The sequence below is a fragment of the Rhinolophus ferrumequinum genome, chromosome 18 (assembly GCF_004115265.2).
Source record: "Rhinolophus ferrumequinum isolate MPI-CBG mRhiFer1 chromosome 18, mRhiFer1_v1.p, whole genome shotgun sequence".
In the NCBI taxonomy this organism is placed as follows: Eukaryota; Metazoa; Chordata; class Mammalia; order Chiroptera; family Rhinolophidae; genus Rhinolophus; species Rhinolophus ferrumequinum.
This window is the reverse complement of record NC_046301.1, coordinates 48,861,980-48,881,183: the sequence shown is the minus strand read 5'-3', so window position 1 is coordinate 48,881,183 and position 19,204 is coordinate 48,861,980. Positions and strand designations below refer to the sequence as shown.

The following is a 19,204-nucleotide window of genomic DNA, read 5'->3' as shown; positions in this document are numbered from 1 at the left end:
CTCAGCCTTCCTATCCCCGTTCAGAAGGGAAAATTTTCAGGACGCACATCCAGGCACAGTACCCTGTGGGATTGAGGCCCGTTGACCGGTGCTCCGGGCCTCCCTGGCCGCGATCCCGGATCCAAGAGGGGAACCTAGAAAATTTCTCGGGAAACCCTCAGAGAGCCAGACATCACGTGGGAATGCATCCGAGCCCAGGGCGCCCTACCCGATTGTCTGTGACGGCCCAAGTCGGTCCCCGCCGGTGTACGGCACCTCTGTGCGCCTGTCAGCCCTCCCATGCAGTTCCCAGATGCCGCACTCCACTATACCATAGTGACAGTCTCAGGGAGCACGTTTGGAGGCGGAGTGTGTCGCAGCGGGGACGACATCGCTGCGGCCTCCTGGAACTCGGCCTTGAGCTGAGCAGCCAGATCCCAGCCCGCGCCCATGGCTGCGGAGCTCCAAGTGATGATATAAAAGCGGCCGCCAGGTGGCGCCGACCTGGACCCCAAATGCCACCGCTTTCGGGTCTCACTCGAACGGTGTATCTGGGCCAACAGAAGTCGGGGGACCGTCCACGCAACTGCCTGGATAGCCGGGGCTGACCTCCACCTCCAGAGGAGTACTTCAAATACTTTTCAGGAGGTGCCCCCACTGACCCAGCCTCACGTGGGACTGGGCTGGGATGGGGGAGAGGGGGCCATCCTATTGGGAGTCTCTCCCTCCCAACAGGGCTTAACAATATTTTTGAGAAGTACATCTGGCGACCCAGCCCCAAACGGGACTGCAGCTGGACTCAGGACACCGTCCACGCTGGTCCCTAACCCACTAGGCCACCACCTGCCTCCCTCTAGAGGGGCACTTGGAAACATTTTCCAGAGGCGTGAAGTGATGCGTAGGGCCCACATGTGACTGTGGCTGGGCAGAGAACACTCCCTGGGCCTCCCTAGACGGCTAGCGCCTGTTGCCGCCTCCAGAGGGAGACTGATAAAAATGGTGGGGAGAGGGAGCACAGCCAGCAATTGCAGTTCAGTCCTGGCCCACAGAAGGTCATAGAAAGTTTTCAGGAACTTTTCAGAAGGCACTCCTAATAACAGGGACCCAAGAGTGAGAACACCTGAGCCCATGGCACCCTCCATGGGTCTACCTGTCCAGCCTAGGCCAGTACCACTCCTTTAGATGGGGACATTGATACATTTTCCAGGAGGTACTAACAGGTGGGTCCCATACCAGGACCCATACAGAACCACAGCCTGGCCCTGACACCCACCCCTGAGTCTCTCTGGCTAGTCTGTGCCAGCCCCATCACGAAAGGATAGACAGGTTTATAGGGTTTACAGCCATCAGGCCCCATGCAGGACAGAGGGAGTCATATGGGAGAGCCACCTCACTATAAACTTTACGTCTCCTTTTCCCTAGTGTCTTAGCTCCTTAGCCCCTGGCTTTGATTACTCTTCTCATCAGTTTCTGAGTCCTAGACTACAGATCGCTCCTAGCCTGAATCACAGCATGTCTCTCACCCCTGCCTCAGATAACTACTTAAAAGCCTGTGACTTCCCAACGGCCCCCAAGCCATTCCGGACCCCCCAGACCAGCATACTTGTTGATTGTAATCATTGAAGCTTAACGTTCTTTCCAATCCATTCTAGGCCCAGCTCCTGGACAATTGGTGCTGCCTAAAAGACTGGTTGAATGGCCACAGGCTTTATAGAGCTAACGGATTTATTAATGAAAATCTATTTTTCCTCATTTAGGGGTCTTGGGGATACAGAGGATACCCCAGCAAGATTGCCAGTCCCAACCAAAGAAGCCAACACGGTCTTCCAGGCAGATCTCGAAACCCCTTCCTCTCATCTAAGATCAGATAGGGTGACAGTTCCGTGAATCCCCCAATGGGTAGTGACAGCTCTATGCCCCTGTCCAGCAGGAGGCAGATACTGAAAAACAGACCTCCTGTCCCTCCACTTCCCATAGAGATTTTACGGGAATCGCGTCTCTCAAGGGGAAATCAAGGCAGGCGGTTAGAGATAGACATCGGGTCTCCGCATAACCGCGCAAAAGGCCTCCCCTCTCTGTACAAAACCTCCGTGTTTCATTGTAATCATCTACCCCTAGGAGGAATAAACGGGTACAAAATACCCAACTAGATTAGCCCAGTCACTCGCACCTGGGCAGTAAGGGCCACAACCACCTTTGTTGTCACACAGCAGCCTAGCTGACTGTCCCCCCATGTCTTTCCTTGAGAAAAGAAAATTCTGTGAGACTGTGCCTTTTGGGGACTTTGCTTATCTCCATGTTTTACACCTTATGTCTCTCTGTCTGGTCACCAAAAGATGGTTTGCAGCTAAAGACGGGTAAGATATCTCACGTGAGATACAACCCAAGCCAGGCGGAACCGAGTGGGGACCCCCAGTGAGTTGCCTTAGAAAACCCGGGCAGGAGCCCTGCCTCCCCTTCCCCGCTGCCTGGGAAAAGCCATTGCTGACTCTGGCTTTCCTCTCTCACCTGATTGTGAGAGAAGTCATGAGGGCAATAAAGATCAGCTCTCTCCACTTATCTCAGCGAAACAGTTACAACATGAGAGACTTGCCCCCTGGGAGGTGCATACCTCACCTAAGTCATCACAAGACTTTCTACTCCGGCTGCTTGGGGACAAAGATAATTGGTTTGATTCACTTTTGTGACGTGATGTATGAAATTCACAGACCGTGGAAAAGAGAATGCCACTTCCTTGTGTGATTATCAATAAAAGCCACCAGTCGGCCCGATTCGGGGCTCCAGTCTCTGGTGACTGCGAGACCCCTGGCCTTCTGAGATTTAACTGCAGTAAGTCTCTGTTTCTTTCTTTCTTAAAACCTAACCCAACGCCGCCCCTGCTCGCACCCTCACTGCCCGTGTTGCAGTGGACGCGACACACCTTCATTTCACCTGGGCCTCATTATACTATCATTATAATATCATATATATGCCCGGAAGTTCATTAATATCATTATAACAGACTGAATTCTGGGAAGGAACATGCACAGTCTAAATTAAAGATGAAATAAAAGCCTCTTGTCAATCACAGGCGTCAATCAAGTGGTCCCACTCCCAGAAAGGAACAGCCCATTCTAGAGAAAAAGGGATAAAAACTCCAAGTCCTCACCTGTCAGGCCCTTTTTGAGCCCAGGCCCTTAGCCCTTTGGGCCTCTGAGCCTTTGAGCGTTTTGAGCCTTTTTTGAGCCTCTTGAGCCTTTCCTTTGCTTGGGGCCCACTCCAAACCCCTTGTAGTGTACTTTTTCTCCTAATAATGCCACCTTGAGCCCCTTGAGCCCCTTGGGACTTTGAGCCTCTTCTTTTGCTCAGCCTGCTCCAAACTCTTTGAAGTGTACTTTTTCTCGTAATAATGCCATCTTGGGCCCTTGAGCCATTCTCTACTGCTCGGGTCTGCTCCTATTTCCTTGAAGTGTACTATCTCTTCTAATATACTGCTTTTTCACTTTACCTCAGTATCTTGTTCAATTCTTTGCTCGAGACGCCAAGAACCTGGACACCACGCCGAGGAGGGCCCACTCTCCGGTAACAGGAGGACCCAGGATGACTTCCACCAGTCTCCTTGGCCAGCCCAGGGCAGTGCTCACCTTTGGAAGAGGACTTGGATACCTTTTCAGGAGGTACATGTACCAATGGGCCCAAGATACCGGGCCCAGCCCATCCTGATCCCTGCCACCAAAGGAGTATTTCTAAGGAATTTTGGTAAGTGCCTCTATGACAGGGACCCATGTGGGACAGCAGACATCCCTGGGGCACATGCCCAGGACTACTCTGGCTGGCTCTGCTGCCTCCTTCTGAATGGGAATTTTACATTTTAAGGAGATACACCCAACAACTGGACCCCATGTGAGATGGTGACTAGACGGGGTGCCCTCCTTAGGTCTCTCTGGTACATCCCTTTAGCGAAAGACTTAGAAAGTTTTTCAAGAGGCACATCTGGCACACAGATCCCATCTATGACCTCATCCAGGCCCAGGATGCACTCTCCAGGGGGTCATAGCCGGTTTAGGCTACCTGTCCCTTACCCCACATTTTCTAGAGGTGCAGACGACCCTGCGGGTGCAGCAGAACACTGGTTTCCACTTGGCCTGCAGGTGGGATCCGCCCCGAACCTGGCACCGCACGGTGCCCTCCTTGGCTCAGCACATCCCCTCTTCGGGCTGAGCCCCGCCCCTCCCTGATTAAACCCCGCCCCTTGAACACAGCTCAAACACACCCTTCTGCGGCCTCAAATTGCCTTCAAAGGACCTGTACACAGAAGTCAACTTCCTTTTGACCCTAAACCTAGGGTTTCATCCCAAGGTCTCCTTCTGAAACTGACCCTAGAGCACACCAGAACGAGGGCGTGCCAGGCTCTCTGCCTCTCTCCTCATAGGCCGGCAGCTCCAATCCACCTGTCTGAGGCCCAGCTTTCTGACCTACCACTGAATCTACTTCCTCCCCCAGGACCTCCCAGATTCCTCAATTCAGGGCCGGGTCTGGGAGGCCTCAGAGTGTGTCTAGTTCCCTGGCCTGCCCTTGGTGGCTTCTCAAGAGAGCCGGGCCACCACCTAAATGGACAAAGGAGTGTAGCAGGAGTGGAAGTCGCAGTGGTGGATGAGGTGTGGTGTGAACAGTACAGTCTGGTATGAGCATTCAGGCAGCTCAGTGACCTCTCTGCGAGGCCTCAGGTCAGGGGTCAGCTACAGTTGGTAGACCTTTCTGGGTCATCAATTCTATCACGCTCAAAAAACAACAAACAAACCCACATTAAGTCACACCTTGACCAGAGGCTTGGTAGTGGATTTTAATGGCTTTTGTTAGCGGCCGCAGCAAGAGAAGGGGGAGAGTTTGCCTCACCCCTGCAGGAGGGGGTTCAGGCAGGAAACAGGGCAGCCTGCCCCCTGCAGGTCTAGTCATCCTCTTTCCATTGGACAGAGGCCAGGAAGGTGCGGATTTCCATGGGCTGCAATGTGACGCTGGCGGGGTCCAGCCGGGATGGAGAAGGCTTGGGTGTGGGGCCTAGGACAGTGCAGAGGAGGAGTGAGGGGTGCAGACTTCCTCTGCCTCCATGCCACCCCCATGCTCTCTCCCCTGGACCTAAACAGAGCCCTGTCCCAGGGCCTCACTCCCAGACCCTTCAACTGCTTGCCAGGGCCTAGATATCACCCCCAGATCCCCAAAACCCTCCCCTGTGCCTGGCCACCACCCTCACACCCTCAAGCCCCACCTCAAGGACCATCAAGCCAACCCCAGGGATGATGGACAACCCCACCCCGGAACTAGACATTGACAGAGACGCAAATTTTGTTCTTGGGACTGCACTCCAACCTCAAAAACCCAAGACCCACCGCTAGTTTGCTGGATCCACTTAAAACCCTTAAACACCAAAAGTGGATCTGAACACCGCCCCTGGCCCTCGAGCTGGACCTGGATCCTCCAACACGGCCCCCAGCTCCTGGCCCCCCAGGCAGGCCCCAACCTGTGCTCGGTGTCCACTGTAGCCTGGAGGCACTAGCCCGGAGTTGGTTGGCAGCCAGTGTAGTCTCTTTAAGGTCAGTGATGGTGAAAGTGGAGAACAGGTCCTGCAAGCAATGGATGGGCCAGGCTGAGTAGGGACAAAGCGGAGCTTCCGCTCTCCCCTCTCTCTTGCCTCTCTCCTGTCTGCTTCCCACCTCTGCCCTCCTCACCCTCAAGTCCAAGGTCACCGGAGAGCTCAAGTTGCCGACCATATCCTCCCCTACAGCAAACTGGTGCTCCAAACGCAGCAGCAGCATTTTCCGACCCCAGCGGGCCAGTGTGAGCAGGTGCACATTGGGCGGCAGTTCCCTGCTCAGGCCCGAGAACTGCGGAACAAGGGAGGGGACGGGGCGGGGCTAAACCAGAGGGGCGAGGCCGAGCTGCGTGAGGGGCGGGGTTTATCTGTGTCCTGGGGGTGGGGGTGGGGGTTAACCTAGGAGCCGGGGGACTAAGCCAGGAAGTGGAGGACTGAGCCTATGATGGGGTAGGGCGGTGGCAGGTTGGAGGCGGGTCCGAGGGCCCAACTGATCTGGACTGAGACCCGGCTGAGGGCGGGGATGAAGCGCGGAGAGGCGGGAGCTGAGACTGAGGACCCAGTCCGGACCGATGGGACTGGGCCGCGACTGGGGCTAGCTAGCTTATGGCCTCCCCAGGACGAGTTGGGGGCGGGCGAGGTGGGTCCAGCTAAGCCTAGGGAGACCCGACCCCACCCCAGGCTTCAGCCGGGTCCTCTCTTTCTGCAAAGCCCTCGGCCTCTCACCTGTGTACTTGGGGCGACCCCCCGGTGGTAGGGGGAGCCACCACCTGGGGCCAGCACCACCTGCGGGGACAAGAGCTCCTTCTCCGACTGCAACCGGTGCCCGACAGCCGCTATACTGGCTTTGTCCAGCAGCACGAGGTGGCGTCCTCGCACCCACGACCCCGACCCCTTCTCTAGCAGCGCCTCCCCAACTCCGCGTCCGTCGTCTCTCAGCAGCCTTCGGTGCACCTGCGGGGAGAGAGGCCAGAAGAGGGTGAGGGCCACTCTGGCCAATTTCGGGGCCAGAAATTGAGTAAGGGCTTGTGGGAATTTCAAGAGAAGTTGAAGAGTGGGTGGAACAGATGAGGATGAAGGTCTGGTAGGGGGGACCCCAGCAGAAGTGCCGATCCGACTTCGCAGGAGACTAGGGCTGGGAGGTAAGGACCTAAGGAGGCGTGGATAGGGCAAGTCAGGACCCGGAGGGGGCACCTGGATGGGGATTGGATAAAAGTGTGGAGTAACCGTCTCACATAGAAACGGAGGTCTCAGCTTAGTGGGACCCCAAACGGAGGAGTGCACCTAGAAGAGAACTGGCATAGAAACCAGCTTCAAAGTCCAGCAGGAAGCCAGGGCGGGAACTGGTGGGAGAACCCTAGCTTAGATGGGGTATGGGCCACTCACCATGAGCTCTATGGAGCCATCTTTCAGGCTGCTGCCCCCCTGGGAGCGATCGGTCAGCACAGTCAGCTGCATGTTCCCATCCTGGGGGGCGATAGATGAGAGTGAGAGGGCTCACTGCCAGCCAGCCCCGACCCCCAGGCAGGCCCCATAGAGGAGGGCACTGCCGAAGACAGTTAGGGAAAGCTAGCAATGAGAGGTAACCTCCACTCTGTAGAGGAGTGTCAGAAAGAAGAGGGGAGCAAGATAGGGGAGGGGGTACCGTGATGTAAATACGGCTGTTGACTGGATAGTAGTTTCCTGCCACTGGCTCAGTCTGGTTCAGCTCCCAGGTGGGTCGATAATCCCGCCTGGGGAGGTGGAGGTAAGGTCAGACCTGGGGTCCAGGCTCCCCTTCCCCAGCTCACCCACTCTCACTCCTCCTTCATCCTCTCCCTCCCACTCATAGGGTCAGCAGATGCCCCCACCACCCATGGACCCCCCTCAGCATCAGAGACCACCCTTCCGCGCCCCCAACCACCCCCACCTCCTCTCCAGGATCTCTCGGCCATTGCTGTCTGTGAAGAAGAGTCCTTTTGTCTCCAGCGCAGTGTCAAAGCGGCTGATGACTTCCTTCCCCCAGCCGTCACTATACCAATGGAATGGCAAGGCTGTGAGGCTCACCTACCTCCACTCTGCCCCCGCCCCCAGCCCCCAGTCCCAGTCTGTACCACTCACCCCACAGGTATTGGTCCCACCGTCCACTCCAGCTCCAGGTGCCGCTGTCCCGGGTACAGGCGAACCACCTGGGAACACCAGGCTGAGAAGTTCTGGTGCACCTCCTGCACCAAGGCCGTCTGTAGGCACATGGGGGTGGAGCACAGGTGTGAGTCCCCATCCGAGCAAAGGTGAACCCTACAAATGTCCACCCCTGCCATGAACCTCTCAAAGGCCTCCATCAGGGTCAACCCCACTAAAAGCATGAGAACACCACCCACCTTCCCTACCTGCCTGGGTGTGATGCCCATACTTTCCACCTCAGTTGTTGCCACATAATTCTTGAGTGTGGCAGATATGCTTGCTGCCCACCACTACCCCACCTCTCCTCTTTAGAATAGGATTCTAGCTGGGCACGTGGCAACCTGGAATAAAGATGATATTGTCTAGTCTTCTCTGAAGCCAGTGTGACTATGTCTGCCCAGTGGAAAGGGATCGGAGTGGTGGGGTTAATGTTCCTTGACCCTTTTCCTCTCCCATTAGTTCAAATGCAAATGTGATGACTGGAACTTGAGCACCTATCTTGGGTCATGATGTCGAAGCTGAATGTTGAGGAAAGCAGAGCAATGAGATAGAAGGGGCCGGGATGACCGTGGATCCACCCCACCTACCCTGGATGACCCAGCCAGACTTTCTGTTTGATAAAAAGAAACTTCTGTCTTGTTTTAAGCACAGTTCATTTGAGTAACTCTATTATACTGAGCAAAACTGTATCCTAACCGATGTATGCAGATGTTCACCACAAAGGGAGTCCTATCAAAGGTGAGTCTTGCCATTACCTTCTCCATTCCCACCCTAAAAGAAAATGTCAACAAGAGGCCCCGGGAAACCCCACAAACCTGAGCCCCTGTTCCCAGCCAGACGCACGCTCAGATACCCACCCTAAGTGAGAATTACCCAAGCCCTATCCAAGCATGAACTCTGGATATAATCCCATCCTAGCACAGATCTTTGGTGAACTCAAGTAGCCCCACCTGGCTCTCTGCATGCATGGGACAAGTGGGAACACCCCACCCCCAGTTTCAAAAGCTAAGTATAATCCTGACACCCATAGCAGATGTGAATGCCTTTGTATGCCACAGTATGACTGATGAATGTCAGCCCTGTGGAAGAATCCTCAAGCCCTCCCCTCGGGTCTTAGCCCTCTGATCTGACAGGGACGGAAACCTTCCCCCCACCCCACACACCACCCTCCCAGGCTCCACAGACACCCCCAATGCCCACTTATCAATCCTAGCCCCTGACCTTCACCACGCGGGTTTGAGCCCAGTGGTTCATGAGCAGTGGTTCCTGTCGGTTGGGTCTGAAGATGTAGGCACCTGAGACCTGGGTGCTTAGGTTGTTGCCTGTACTGGCATTGTACCTGGGGCCAGGACAGGTGAGCGTCAGGTAAGGGACCTCAGCTCTGCTTAGGCCCCCTCCCTGGCTTGGTGGTCCTCCCTCACCAGTAGAAGGCTTGGCGAACTGGCAGCAGAAGGTCATGGTCCAGGTTCTTCAACTCCACCAAGAGCCCTGTGTCAGGGTCAAACCTAGCCCGGAGGTGCTGGGCAGAAAAAGGTGGACAGACGTTAATGACCATCCCTCCAGCCAAGGACAGCTTTATCCTTCCAGGGGTTCAGGACAGAACCCTGGAGTCACCCTTCCCTCTCTCTCTCTCTCACTCCTCACACCTGACCCTACTTGCAAATCCTAACAGCTCCACCCTCTAACTTATCCTCAATCTGACCTCTTCTCACCACCTCCAAGTCCTTCCAGGACTAATGCAGTTGACCTCTTCCTGGTTTCTTGGCTGCCTAGTGTAAACCCTCAATCTGTTCCCCTCATAACCGCCAGAGGGCACCTGTGACACCTTAAATCTGATCTTAGCTTGTGCAACTGACAGAGGAACCCCAGTGCCAGGGTCCATGAGACTTTTAGAGACCCCTGAAAAATTCATAAATTTTAATTTCCTTTAGAGCATTTGTGTCAGCTGCTCCCTGCCTGCCTGGATCCCTCTTCCCCCAAATGTCTTCCAAATGGCCACACGGCTCCCTCCCTCAGGTCTCTGATACCTTCACTTAATTTGCAAACCTCTCCCACCATCAGCTTTGACATATCTATCAAGTGTCACCCATGATCACACTGGGCCCTCACAACAGCCTCAGGAGAGGACACTGAGACTCAAAGGAAGGCGGTCACTCAAGGACACACAATGGAGGACAGGTGACGCGAGACCCCGAACCCACGACCTGCTAACCTAGTCTATGCAGCTCACCATGACACCTCAAATTTGTCACTGGGGCAGGGAAGAGGATCTGAGTAGGGTCTCACTTCATTTTGGATGGTCAAGATGCGGGACGAGGGCTTCTGGGATCCGGGCTGAGAGGTGTGAGCCTGTGGACTCCGGCCAGGCACCTGGGTTACTGAATAGATGCTGAAGCCAAGGGCAGGCACTGAGGCTGAGAAAAGCAGCTCCTGCATGTCTGAGCTGGGCATTGTCACCACCTCAGGTAAGGGAGGAGGGAAACTGAGTCAAGAGGCTATGCATACATATATAGAAGCACACATACAGGGAAGGGTCACACTCCAGGAGGGGAAGGGGCCCCAGGATGGGAAGAAGAAATTTAGGTGTTGGGTGCGGGGAATGGGGATGACAGAAATTATGAGTTAAAAGATTGCAGAGAAGATTTATAAGGTGGGGGGGGGAACCCCACTGGGAGGGAGGAGAAGTGAGGGAAGAGATCCTTGAGACAGGAGAGTGAGAGAAAGACATTCTTGGGAGAGGAAGAGGTTCGTGGGCAGAGGCTTTCCAGGATGAGGGGAATATTTATAAATAGGGAAAAAATTCATGGGGAGATATTAAAGAGAGGTAGATACTCACAGGTGAGGAATGTTCCCAAGGGCGTGTGGGATATTAAGGGGCAGAGGTGGGGAGATTCAGAGAAAGAAAAAGTACTGGGCAGAATGTATTCATGGAGGGCGGCAGGTATCCATGAAGGCTAGGTACCCAAAAGAGGGAGGTATCCAAGGGGGGAGGTAGCTGTGGGAGGGGGGTGTTCACGGGAGTAACAGTCATCGAATGGGCTCACATCGCTGGGCACAACCGTGCCACTGGGGTCCTTCACAAGGAAAACGTGTTGGCTGACCGGAAGCCGCACCATCCAATCCACTTTCCGCCCCAAGGGGTTATAAATGGTCACCTGGAACTGGGATGGGAGGGTCAGAGTAGGCATGGGTCACAGCAGGCCTTCTCGAAACCCACCCACCAAGCACAACAATGACCCTGGGTGATCCAAGACCCCATGTGGTGCACAGGTGTCCGTCCAGCCACAGCTTACTGCTCCCCACATGATCTGGTTCAGAGCGATCCTCCAAAACTATTCGGCTACCGGTCCCGCCTCCTCTTCGCCCCGCCCCGAGGTTTCGCCTGCTCTCGACCCACCCACGGGACCTGCCTCCCGGCCCCGCCCCCTCACCCCACCCCCGGCCCTGGACGCCGCTCACGCTCTCCGCGGTCTGGCTGAGCGGACAGACGCTGATGTTGAGGTTGCGGCAGAACGTGAACTCCTCCTTGGAGCCGCTGAGCCGGGAGAGCGCGTTGCTCAAGAGAACCTGGGGAAGAGCGTAAAGCCATGGGTCCGCTCTGGACGCCTCGTAGTGCATCCCAGGACCCGCCCCCATGAGCTCAGACTCCGCCCTGCTGCCTCGTCTCCGCCCCTCCTGCCACAAGCACTGCCCCACGAGCCCTTCTAGATTCCACCCCCCTGCCGTCGACCACGCCCCTTCCTATTTTCTCCCTTCTGCTCCACGCCTCGCCCCACGCACCTCGCAGGGTCCCCAGCCTGCTGCCAGCTGGCGCGCATAATCATCAGCCACGTGCTGCTGGGAGGTACCACTGACTGCGTCGTGGTGCTGGAGCACAGCCATTGCCTCATCTGCAGGCAGGCGATGGTAAGTTGGGTGGGGTCTCTGCAGGACTCTGGGCCCCGACCCCAAGGAGATGCAAAATGTTATGTGCAGGGGCGGGCAGGGTTTTCTTAGGGGCTTTCAGAAGGGACTCAAGGAGGTAGCGTGATCTAGTGTCCAGGTTGAGCCCCGCCCCAGCCCCTCACCGCCGGCCACCTACTGAGGGATGTACTGTCTCCAGAGCCATAGGGTCCCACGTTGGCTGCAGGACCCGCCAGCGCCTCCAGCTGATTGCACACCTGGGGGGCAGGGGTGTTGAGTCACAAGGTCTGTCGGGACCCGTAGGCCTCCCCCTTGAGCCCAGCGCCCACCCACCTGCAGGAAGTTATAACTGAGGCGCTCATAGCGTTTGAGGGCCGGCCGGCTGGAAAAGAAGCCAGTCCAGAACTTGTGGGGGCCATCGGCATAGGGGAAGAAGTCATCCTGTTTCACCAACCTGCAGCAGCAGAGGCATTGAGGGCAGGGTCACGACCCACAGGGCATGCCACCACCACCGCCCCCAAGCTGCCCAGGCCCCACAAATACCAGGTGAGGTTCGCCTTGTTCAGCTCCCAGAGATAACAGGCTGGAGTGGAATAGAGAACATTGATGCGGCTTCCGTTGGACTGCTGCTGGGAGAAGGTGTGTGTGTGTGAGCCCACAGGAGTCTGCACCTTTCCTGGGGGGCCCACAGGTGTGCAACACATACGCACACACGTCCATTCATGCATCCAATGTGTTCAGATTCTCTTAATACACATTCTGAGTGCAAACCAATAACCAAGTGTGAAAATGTATTTGGGCCAAAGCTAAATATTACCTGCCTGGAAAGAATTTCAGGGATGCAAGAATAAACCTGAAATTTTAGTAAACTTTTTAAATAATTTCAACTTTATTACTAAAAACTTTCATGGGAAAAACTATGCCATAGAGGGCAGAAATAATAATTTCTCAGTACTATCAGGTTATTGCCAAATGACACAATTATTATAATGAATGGAGGCTCGCTTTCCACTGAGGGAGGTAGAGGAACAAGGTGACCTCTTCTGTAAGGAAAAGGATGTTCGTTCTGCTTGTGTTGTGTCCCCAGTGCCTGGTACACAGTAGGTGCTCATTAAACACTTTAGTGAATGAAGAGAAATGTGTGGGCCCACATGCCTTTATGCGCATACACACGTCTACACTTCTGCACACAGTCATATACAGTTACATACACAGACCCACACATACACTATTCACTCAGCAGTCACTCGATTCTTCAATGTGCTCCAGATCACAGACAATCTAGAACCAGAAGCCCACCCACTCTCATGGAATTCACAGCCAAGTGCAGGAGAGAGACTAAACAGATCATCAGTTGGCCTGGATGTGGCATGACAGGTATTTGTGAAGACTCGTGTGAGCACAGAGGAAAGAGCAAGAGCTCTGCCTGGGGTTTAGTGAAGGCTTCCTGGAGGAGGAGACATTGCAGCTGGTATCTTAAAGGAGAAGTAGAATGTTTTCAGCCCCAAATGATAATAAACAAAACCACCATAATACTTATTATTTATCTGGCACTGTTCTACCTGATCTGTGTAAATGAACTCATGAAACTCTCATCAAGAGCCCTATCGAGCCCTATCAGCTGGGAACCATTATGCCCATTTTCTAAATAAGAAAACTAAGGCACTGAGTGCTTCACATTTCTCAAGGTCACAGCGCCAGTAAGTGGCAGAGCCAGGATTTGAATTGAGAGACTCCCATTTCCAGTAGAATGGAGTGGGCGAAGCAGCTGTCAGTGGCTGGAGAAACATCAAGAGAGTATGACATCCTGGCAGCCCAGGAACATGGTATTTGCAGGAGAAAGTAATCAAGGTGTTCAAGGCTCCTCAGGGGGATGGGGAGGACTTAAAAATGTCCTCTGGAAGGCCCTTGGTGAGAGCTGTTTTGGTGCACCAGCAGTGCAGGGAGCGAATGGAAGGTGAGGACGTGGAGCTTGTGCTGGTAGACAATTCTGAGGATGGAAGTGAGGGGAAGGAACATCTTAGATGGGAGAGGGGAGACAAGGTTCTGTGCTGATGGGAGAATGCCTGCCCACACAGCCCCAAGCCACTTACACATCTGTAGTAGGCAGAAAAATGTCCGTGTCCTAATACCCAGAACCTGTGACATGGCAAACAGGAACTGACGTTGCAGATGGAATTAAAGTTGTTAATCAGATGACCTTAAAATAGAGATTATTCTGGATGATCTGGGCAAGTCGAACGTACTCACAAGGGTTTTTAAAAGTGGAAGAGGGAAGTGAAAGTGAGTGAGAGAAACAGATGGGACAACAAAAGCAGAGTCAGCTTTGAAGATGAAGGAAGAAGGCCACAAGCCAAGGAATGTGCGTCGCCTCTCAAAGACGGACAAGGCGAGGAAACTTTCCCCTAGAGTTGCCAGAAGGAATGCAGCTCTGCTGACATTTTCATTTTAGCCCAGTGAGAACCATGTTGGATTTCTGACCTACAGAACTGTAAGATAATGTATTTCTGTTCTTTTAGCCACTAAGTTTGTGGTGATTTGTTATAGGAGCAAGAGAATACTAAGATAGCATCCATAGCTACTCATCTGACCCAAGGCCCAGGGATACAAGCACACACATGCACACAGGCTGGGCACACTCACCTGGGCATTGACCAGCTGGATGAGCTTGTCAAGGTTCTTGAACCATATGTTGGCATTCTCATATTGGAAGTCTGAGCCCATGGTCATCACAGTGTGGTTGGTGCGGTAGTACCGGCCCTGCAGGCAGAATGGGGTGTCCTCAGACCAGCTGTCCTAGCCACCCCTGTGTACAGCTGTGTCTTGGTATGTATGTGGTCAAGAATGTGGGTGCACAGTGGCGAGAGGGGAGGGGAGTGTGTGGGAATGTGTCACGTGGGAACACAGGGACACAAACAACAGCCACAAGTTATTAATTCTCTTGAGCCCGCCACACAGACGAGGGTACTGAGGCACTGTGCCATTCTGTCTCATGACTATGGTGAGTGTGTGCGGTGGTGAAGGGGTCCATATTACCTTCTCATCGGGAATGTGCCAATCCAGAAGGAGGGTATGGTGAGGGTGAATGGAATATTACCTTCCTCTGAGGATATGAGGTGTTAGGGAATGCAGGGGCTGTGGGAAGCGTCCTGTGCATTATGTATACCAGTCTCCCAGGTTCTGGACACTGGGGTTACCTGGGCTGTGGCTAACTGCAGGAAGTAATCAACCAGTTCCTTGGCGTTGTACTCGGGGCTGCGGGGGTCCTCCACCACGGGTTTGTCAGCACACAGCACGTCCCAACACAGATTCTCCGGCGGGTTGTACATGTTGGGGAGCACACCTGTGGGCCACACCAAGCTCAGGGGATGGCCTAACGCCCTGGACCTGCCCTGAGGTCAAAGCCTGCCATACCCCCACCCAAGTCGGACTTCACAATTTGTGGAGGCAAATACTGAGCCCTTGGTCATAAATTATTAAGAATGTCAAAATGATGACAGCAGAGTGTAAAACCAAGCCCGGGGCCTTTCTGGGCATGGTTTTACACTCTGCACAGGTCACATGCCCTTGGAGCCGGCCCTGCCCACACCCATGCCCACCCGCCACCCCCTTACTGGTGAAGAGGTCTGCAGCGGGGGGCTTCAGGCTGGCGCTGGCCCGCCATACCTGCTCCATCTCTAGCTTCTCCTTCCGCACCCACTTATCTTGATAATCCAGGCGCCCAAAGAACAAGCCGTCAAAGCCCATCTGGGAGCGGAGCGCAACGAGGAGGGCAATAAGGAGGGGAATCGGAGGGGAGGATGAATTAAGTGCCAAGCCCTCTCATCACCACCCGCCAGCCCCCTCCGTGTGGGAGGGGTGGGCCAGAGCACATAGAAAAAGCAGGTCTGAAACCACGGAGGACTCCAGCGCATTTTGAAGCTTGAAGAAGGGTCAGAACTAACGGCGAGAGAGCCGGGAGGGGGTGGGTCCAACGCTTGAACCCACTTCCACCTTCCCGAGCTCAGAAGAGGGACTGACTCAAGGAGATCTTCCCCCTTCGGCAGGCTGAGGATGGAAGGGGTCAAGGTACAGGACAGGAAGCCGGTTGCAAAGCACAGCAGGCCTCCACCTGCCACCCGGCTTGGGGAGGAGCCAGGATCCTAGCAAACGGGGTGGGGTCAAGGGAGGGGGAGGAGAAGGATCCAACTGGAGCGGGGTTAGTCTGGGCTGGGGCAGATCAGGACCAAGGCCAGAAAGGAGTGGGATTCACAGTTCACTCCAGTGTCAGGATCTCCAACAGCCAGAGGGACAGGGGACACAGGGCCTAGTCCGTGTGAGCTTGCAGGGAAGGGCGGGTCTTGAGTGGCCGAGGGAGGAGTCAGAGCGAGTGAAGGGGCGGGTCCAAGACAGGTCTGTAAAGCACCTGAGCGAACAGCGAGGCCTGCTCCCGAGAATGGCCGAAGGGGTCGATGTGCCAGGCCACACGGGGGCGCCCGTCGTTGCCAAACGTGTCCTCCAGGAAACGCAGCCCGAGTGTCATCTGGTCTATGATGGCTCCGTAGTGGGCGGCCGCCTCGTCGTTCATTACCCAGCCACCGTTGGCAAACTCCAATCGCCCTATGCCGGGATGGGCAAAGTCTGAGCAGGTTGTCACGGCCAGGAGTGGGGCCGGGCTTGGCAATTCAGGTGGTGAGAAAACCTGCCTGCATGCCCAGCCCTAAAAAGAAAAAAGGGGTCTCTCCCAGGCCAGTGCAGCCAGATATGGGACACCAGGGACCCCTGCAAAGCAGGCTTGCCAGAGGATCCACTGGAGGTGGGGCCTTGCAGGATGCATAGGAGTTCTCCAAATAAAGGGAAATTTCAGGCAGTCACATGCACGTAAACGCTGCACATGGCGTGATAAAATCTCAGAAGCCAGGGTGGAAAAAACAGAAGCTAGGCTGAACTTCCTCTTTTCACTTCCTTGGGGCAGCTCACCCTGGCGCACCAGGTCCCGCACAACTTCCTGTGTTGCATTTGTCTGTTGGTGCCACCAACGGGAGAAGAAGGCCATCTCCACGTAAATGAAGCGGCGGGTGGGCTCTGCTAGCAGGGAGGAGATGACGGAGTCTAGGATGTACTGCACGCCAGCATGCTGGATCCCATTGTTGACTGTAAGCACAGGGGTCAGGTGATCAGGGACCAGCGAGCCAGGGGGACATTCAATGACACAGGAACCCACGCTGGACATTGCCCCCACCCTAATATCCAGGACCCAGAAAGGATCTGAAGGACTTGGAGGGACCATGGGAATCCCAGGGGTCAGTCCCCACCCTCTACTCACTGCCATAATAGTACTGGTCCACCGTCTTGAGCCAACCCACGTCATCATGTGTGTGGGCCACCAGATGCACGTTGAGCATGTCCGGCTGTACCGTGGGGCATGTCTGCACAGGGACCCCAAATGCACACTCACACACCCTGTCACTTACCCCAAGGTTAAGAGGCAGGCTGGTGGCGGGGCACAAGACAAGTTTTGATCCAGATGTAACTCAGAGAGGTGGGGCCAGGCCCTCCCAGGGAGGACACACACATACCTACTGTGTTTCCCCGAAAATAAGACCTAACCGGTAAATAAGCTCTAGCGTGATTTTTCAGGATGGCATCCCCTGAACATAAGCCCTAATATGTCTTTTGGAGCACAACTTAATATAAGACCTGGTCTTATTTTCGGGGAAACACGGTAATTGTGTTCACACATACAGCTCCCTAATGGCACAACTCAGGGCAGCTCTCATTCACACCCTGAGGAAATCACATTAGTAGTAGTTGATGTTTATTAAGCATTTGTAAATACCAGCCAGCCAGCCACCTTGTGAGGCGGGGACAACATCATCTCCAGTTTTCAGATCAGAGCACTGAGATCAGAGAGGTGTAATGACTGCCCCAAGTTCAAGCAGCCAGAAGTTAAAGAGCCATGCTGGAACTCCAAGCAGGCTGACTCGAGAGTCCCAACTCTCAACCAGCCTCCACCCGACCCTCACCCCACCCCCCCACACACACACACACACGCCCAATCACAGTTAAGTACATGCAAACTCCAAGCAAGGCGACCCACAGAAGCAGGGAAGCAGGTACAGGCAGCTCCGTTCTCAGACGCGAACAGCCAGACCTCTCACTGACACAAAGCTCAACTCAGACCACGCTGTCATATTAGCAACCATTCACTAGGCACCCACAGAACAGACCCTATTCGGGGTTTCCCTCCTGCTCGTGGACATTTCCGCTCGCGGGCCGCGCTCACCTTGTATCCTGCGGCCCGAGCGCCGGGAGCCACCAGCAACAAAAACAGAAAGGAGAGAGACGGGAGCGGCGGCCGCAGCGCGCCGGAGCTCGTCCAGGACCCTACCGCGCCCCAGCCGCCGCCAGCACGGACCGCCGAAGGCCGCGCGTTGGTGCCCATCGTTCCGCAGCAGCCGCCGCCACCACTGCCTCCAGCGGGTTCCCGGCCAGGGTGGGGTAAAAGTCCCGCCCCCAGAACCTGGTCTGGCCAATGGGCGCTGGTAGGGGCGGGGCTAGGACGCAGCTTGGCTTGTAAAGGGACTAAGGCCTTAGTTCTGGGTACCCCTGAGGGCACTGGCTGTGTCTCACCCTGTGGTGCTCGTTTGGCCCGGGGGGTACTTTAGCGTCTCGGCGCCTCCGTGTGGACCTAGAGTGCCCCTTTGTCCCCGTGGGCGTAGAGGTCTCAGATCTTCCTACCTGTGCCTGTTTGCTTAGAAAGTATTAGAATATGTGCTTCGGATCCTAGGTTGTCCGGTTGCCTTCAGGGCTAGTTAGGGTCCTGTTGGGACCTAGCTTGGCTAGGAGCAAGGGTTCATGAGAGGTCCTGTTCTGTGCAATGGGGACGTTGGGTAAAGGAACTGCCCTTGCAGTGCTGGGGATGGGAAGCATCCATCCACCCTGGTTGGGAGGATTACTGGTGTTAGTACATGCAGACCCAGGGAAAAGCTCTGAGACTGAAAATCTACCTCCATAAGCAGAGGGCAAGCAAAGACCTAAGAAACAGCTTGGCCACTCCAGTCCGGTAATTAATGGAGCGTATTAAGGGCAATTTACATGTGAGGCGTGTCTTGGGCAGCTGCAAGATGAAATGGATCCCTGCACCACTTGGCAGGTGCCAAAGAATTATATAGGGTAAAGGGGGGTGGGACAGTACTAGTACGTGAATGCTATCAGGTATGGAAAATTATTTCACAGGCTTGACCAGGTCAGGACAACAACCTGTTCCAGGAACCAGCACATAGCGGGAGGTAGGGGAGGGATGCTGATGTATATCAGAATGAACATCAAATACGATCAGTCTCTAAGGGAAATTTTCAGTAAGCAATCTCCCCCTTCTAGCTCAGGTCCAGCAGCAGACAAGTCAGGGAACACTCTCTCCTCCACAGTGGGATAGGACTCAGTCTTTCAGCCTTTCCCAGTCCCTGCCAATCCATCTATTCACTGACATTGGCCCGTCTCTTTGATAAGAAAATCAAAGCCCAGATTCCTCAGGTCAGCAGGACGATCTGCTGAGTTGCCAGAGGTGGGCAGTCACTGTCCTGTCTCCAGCAGCTGACTTAAGGCACG

General features: G+C 54.7%; 1 protein-coding gene across 2 annotated transcripts; it reads right to left on the bottom strand.

Annotated features, from left to right (window-relative positions):
• Positions 1–4,787: 4,787 nt before the first annotated feature.
• Positions 4,788–18,084, bottom strand: MAN2B1 (mannosidase alpha class 2B member 1). 2 transcript variants are annotated; one of them, XM_033135144.1, is made up of 24 exons: positions 17,880–18,084; positions 16,920–17,022; positions 16,574–16,747; positions 16,020–16,213; positions 15,229–15,361; positions 14,812–14,957; positions 14,258–14,374; positions 12,158–12,243; positions 11,948–12,068; positions 11,793–11,871; positions 11,492–11,601; positions 11,171–11,278; positions 10,756–10,872; positions 9,998–10,171; positions 9,133–9,230; positions 8,933–9,050; positions 7,649–7,767; positions 7,458–7,559; positions 7,194–7,281; positions 6,935–7,015; positions 6,275–6,502; positions 5,685–5,840; positions 5,477–5,579; positions 4,788–5,016 (listed from the first exon to the last, which is right to left on the bottom strand). In XM_033135144.1, exons 1-24 carry the CDS (start codon positions 18,036–18,038, stop codon positions 4,907–4,909), a joined length of 3,024 nt encoding a protein of 1,007 aa, XP_032991035.1. In that variant the 5' UTR covers positions 18,039–18,084; the 3' UTR covers positions 4,788–4,906. The 2 variants fall into 2 exon arrangements, with proteins under 2 accessions (XP_032991035.1, XP_032991036.1); XM_033135145.1 differs by having other exon boundaries at positions 12,158–12,240.
• Between the last annotated feature and the right edge of the window lie 1,120 nt (positions 18,085–19,204).

Bases quoted from the DNA above. Each gene is read 5' to 3' on its own strand.
- MAN2B1 (XM_033135144.1), bottom strand. From the start codon at position 18,038: ATGGGCACCAACGCGCGGCCTTCGGCGGTCCGTGCTGGCGGCGGCTGG. The intron at 14,958-15,228 runs GTAAGGGGGTGG...TGTGGCCCACAG, and splicing joins CGCTGCAGACCTCTTCACCA to GTGTGCTCCCCAACATGTAC. The intron at 11,602-11,792 runs GTAGGTGGCCGG...GCCTGCCTGCAG, and splicing joins TGGAGACAGTACATCCCTCA to ATGAGGCAATGGCTGTGCTC.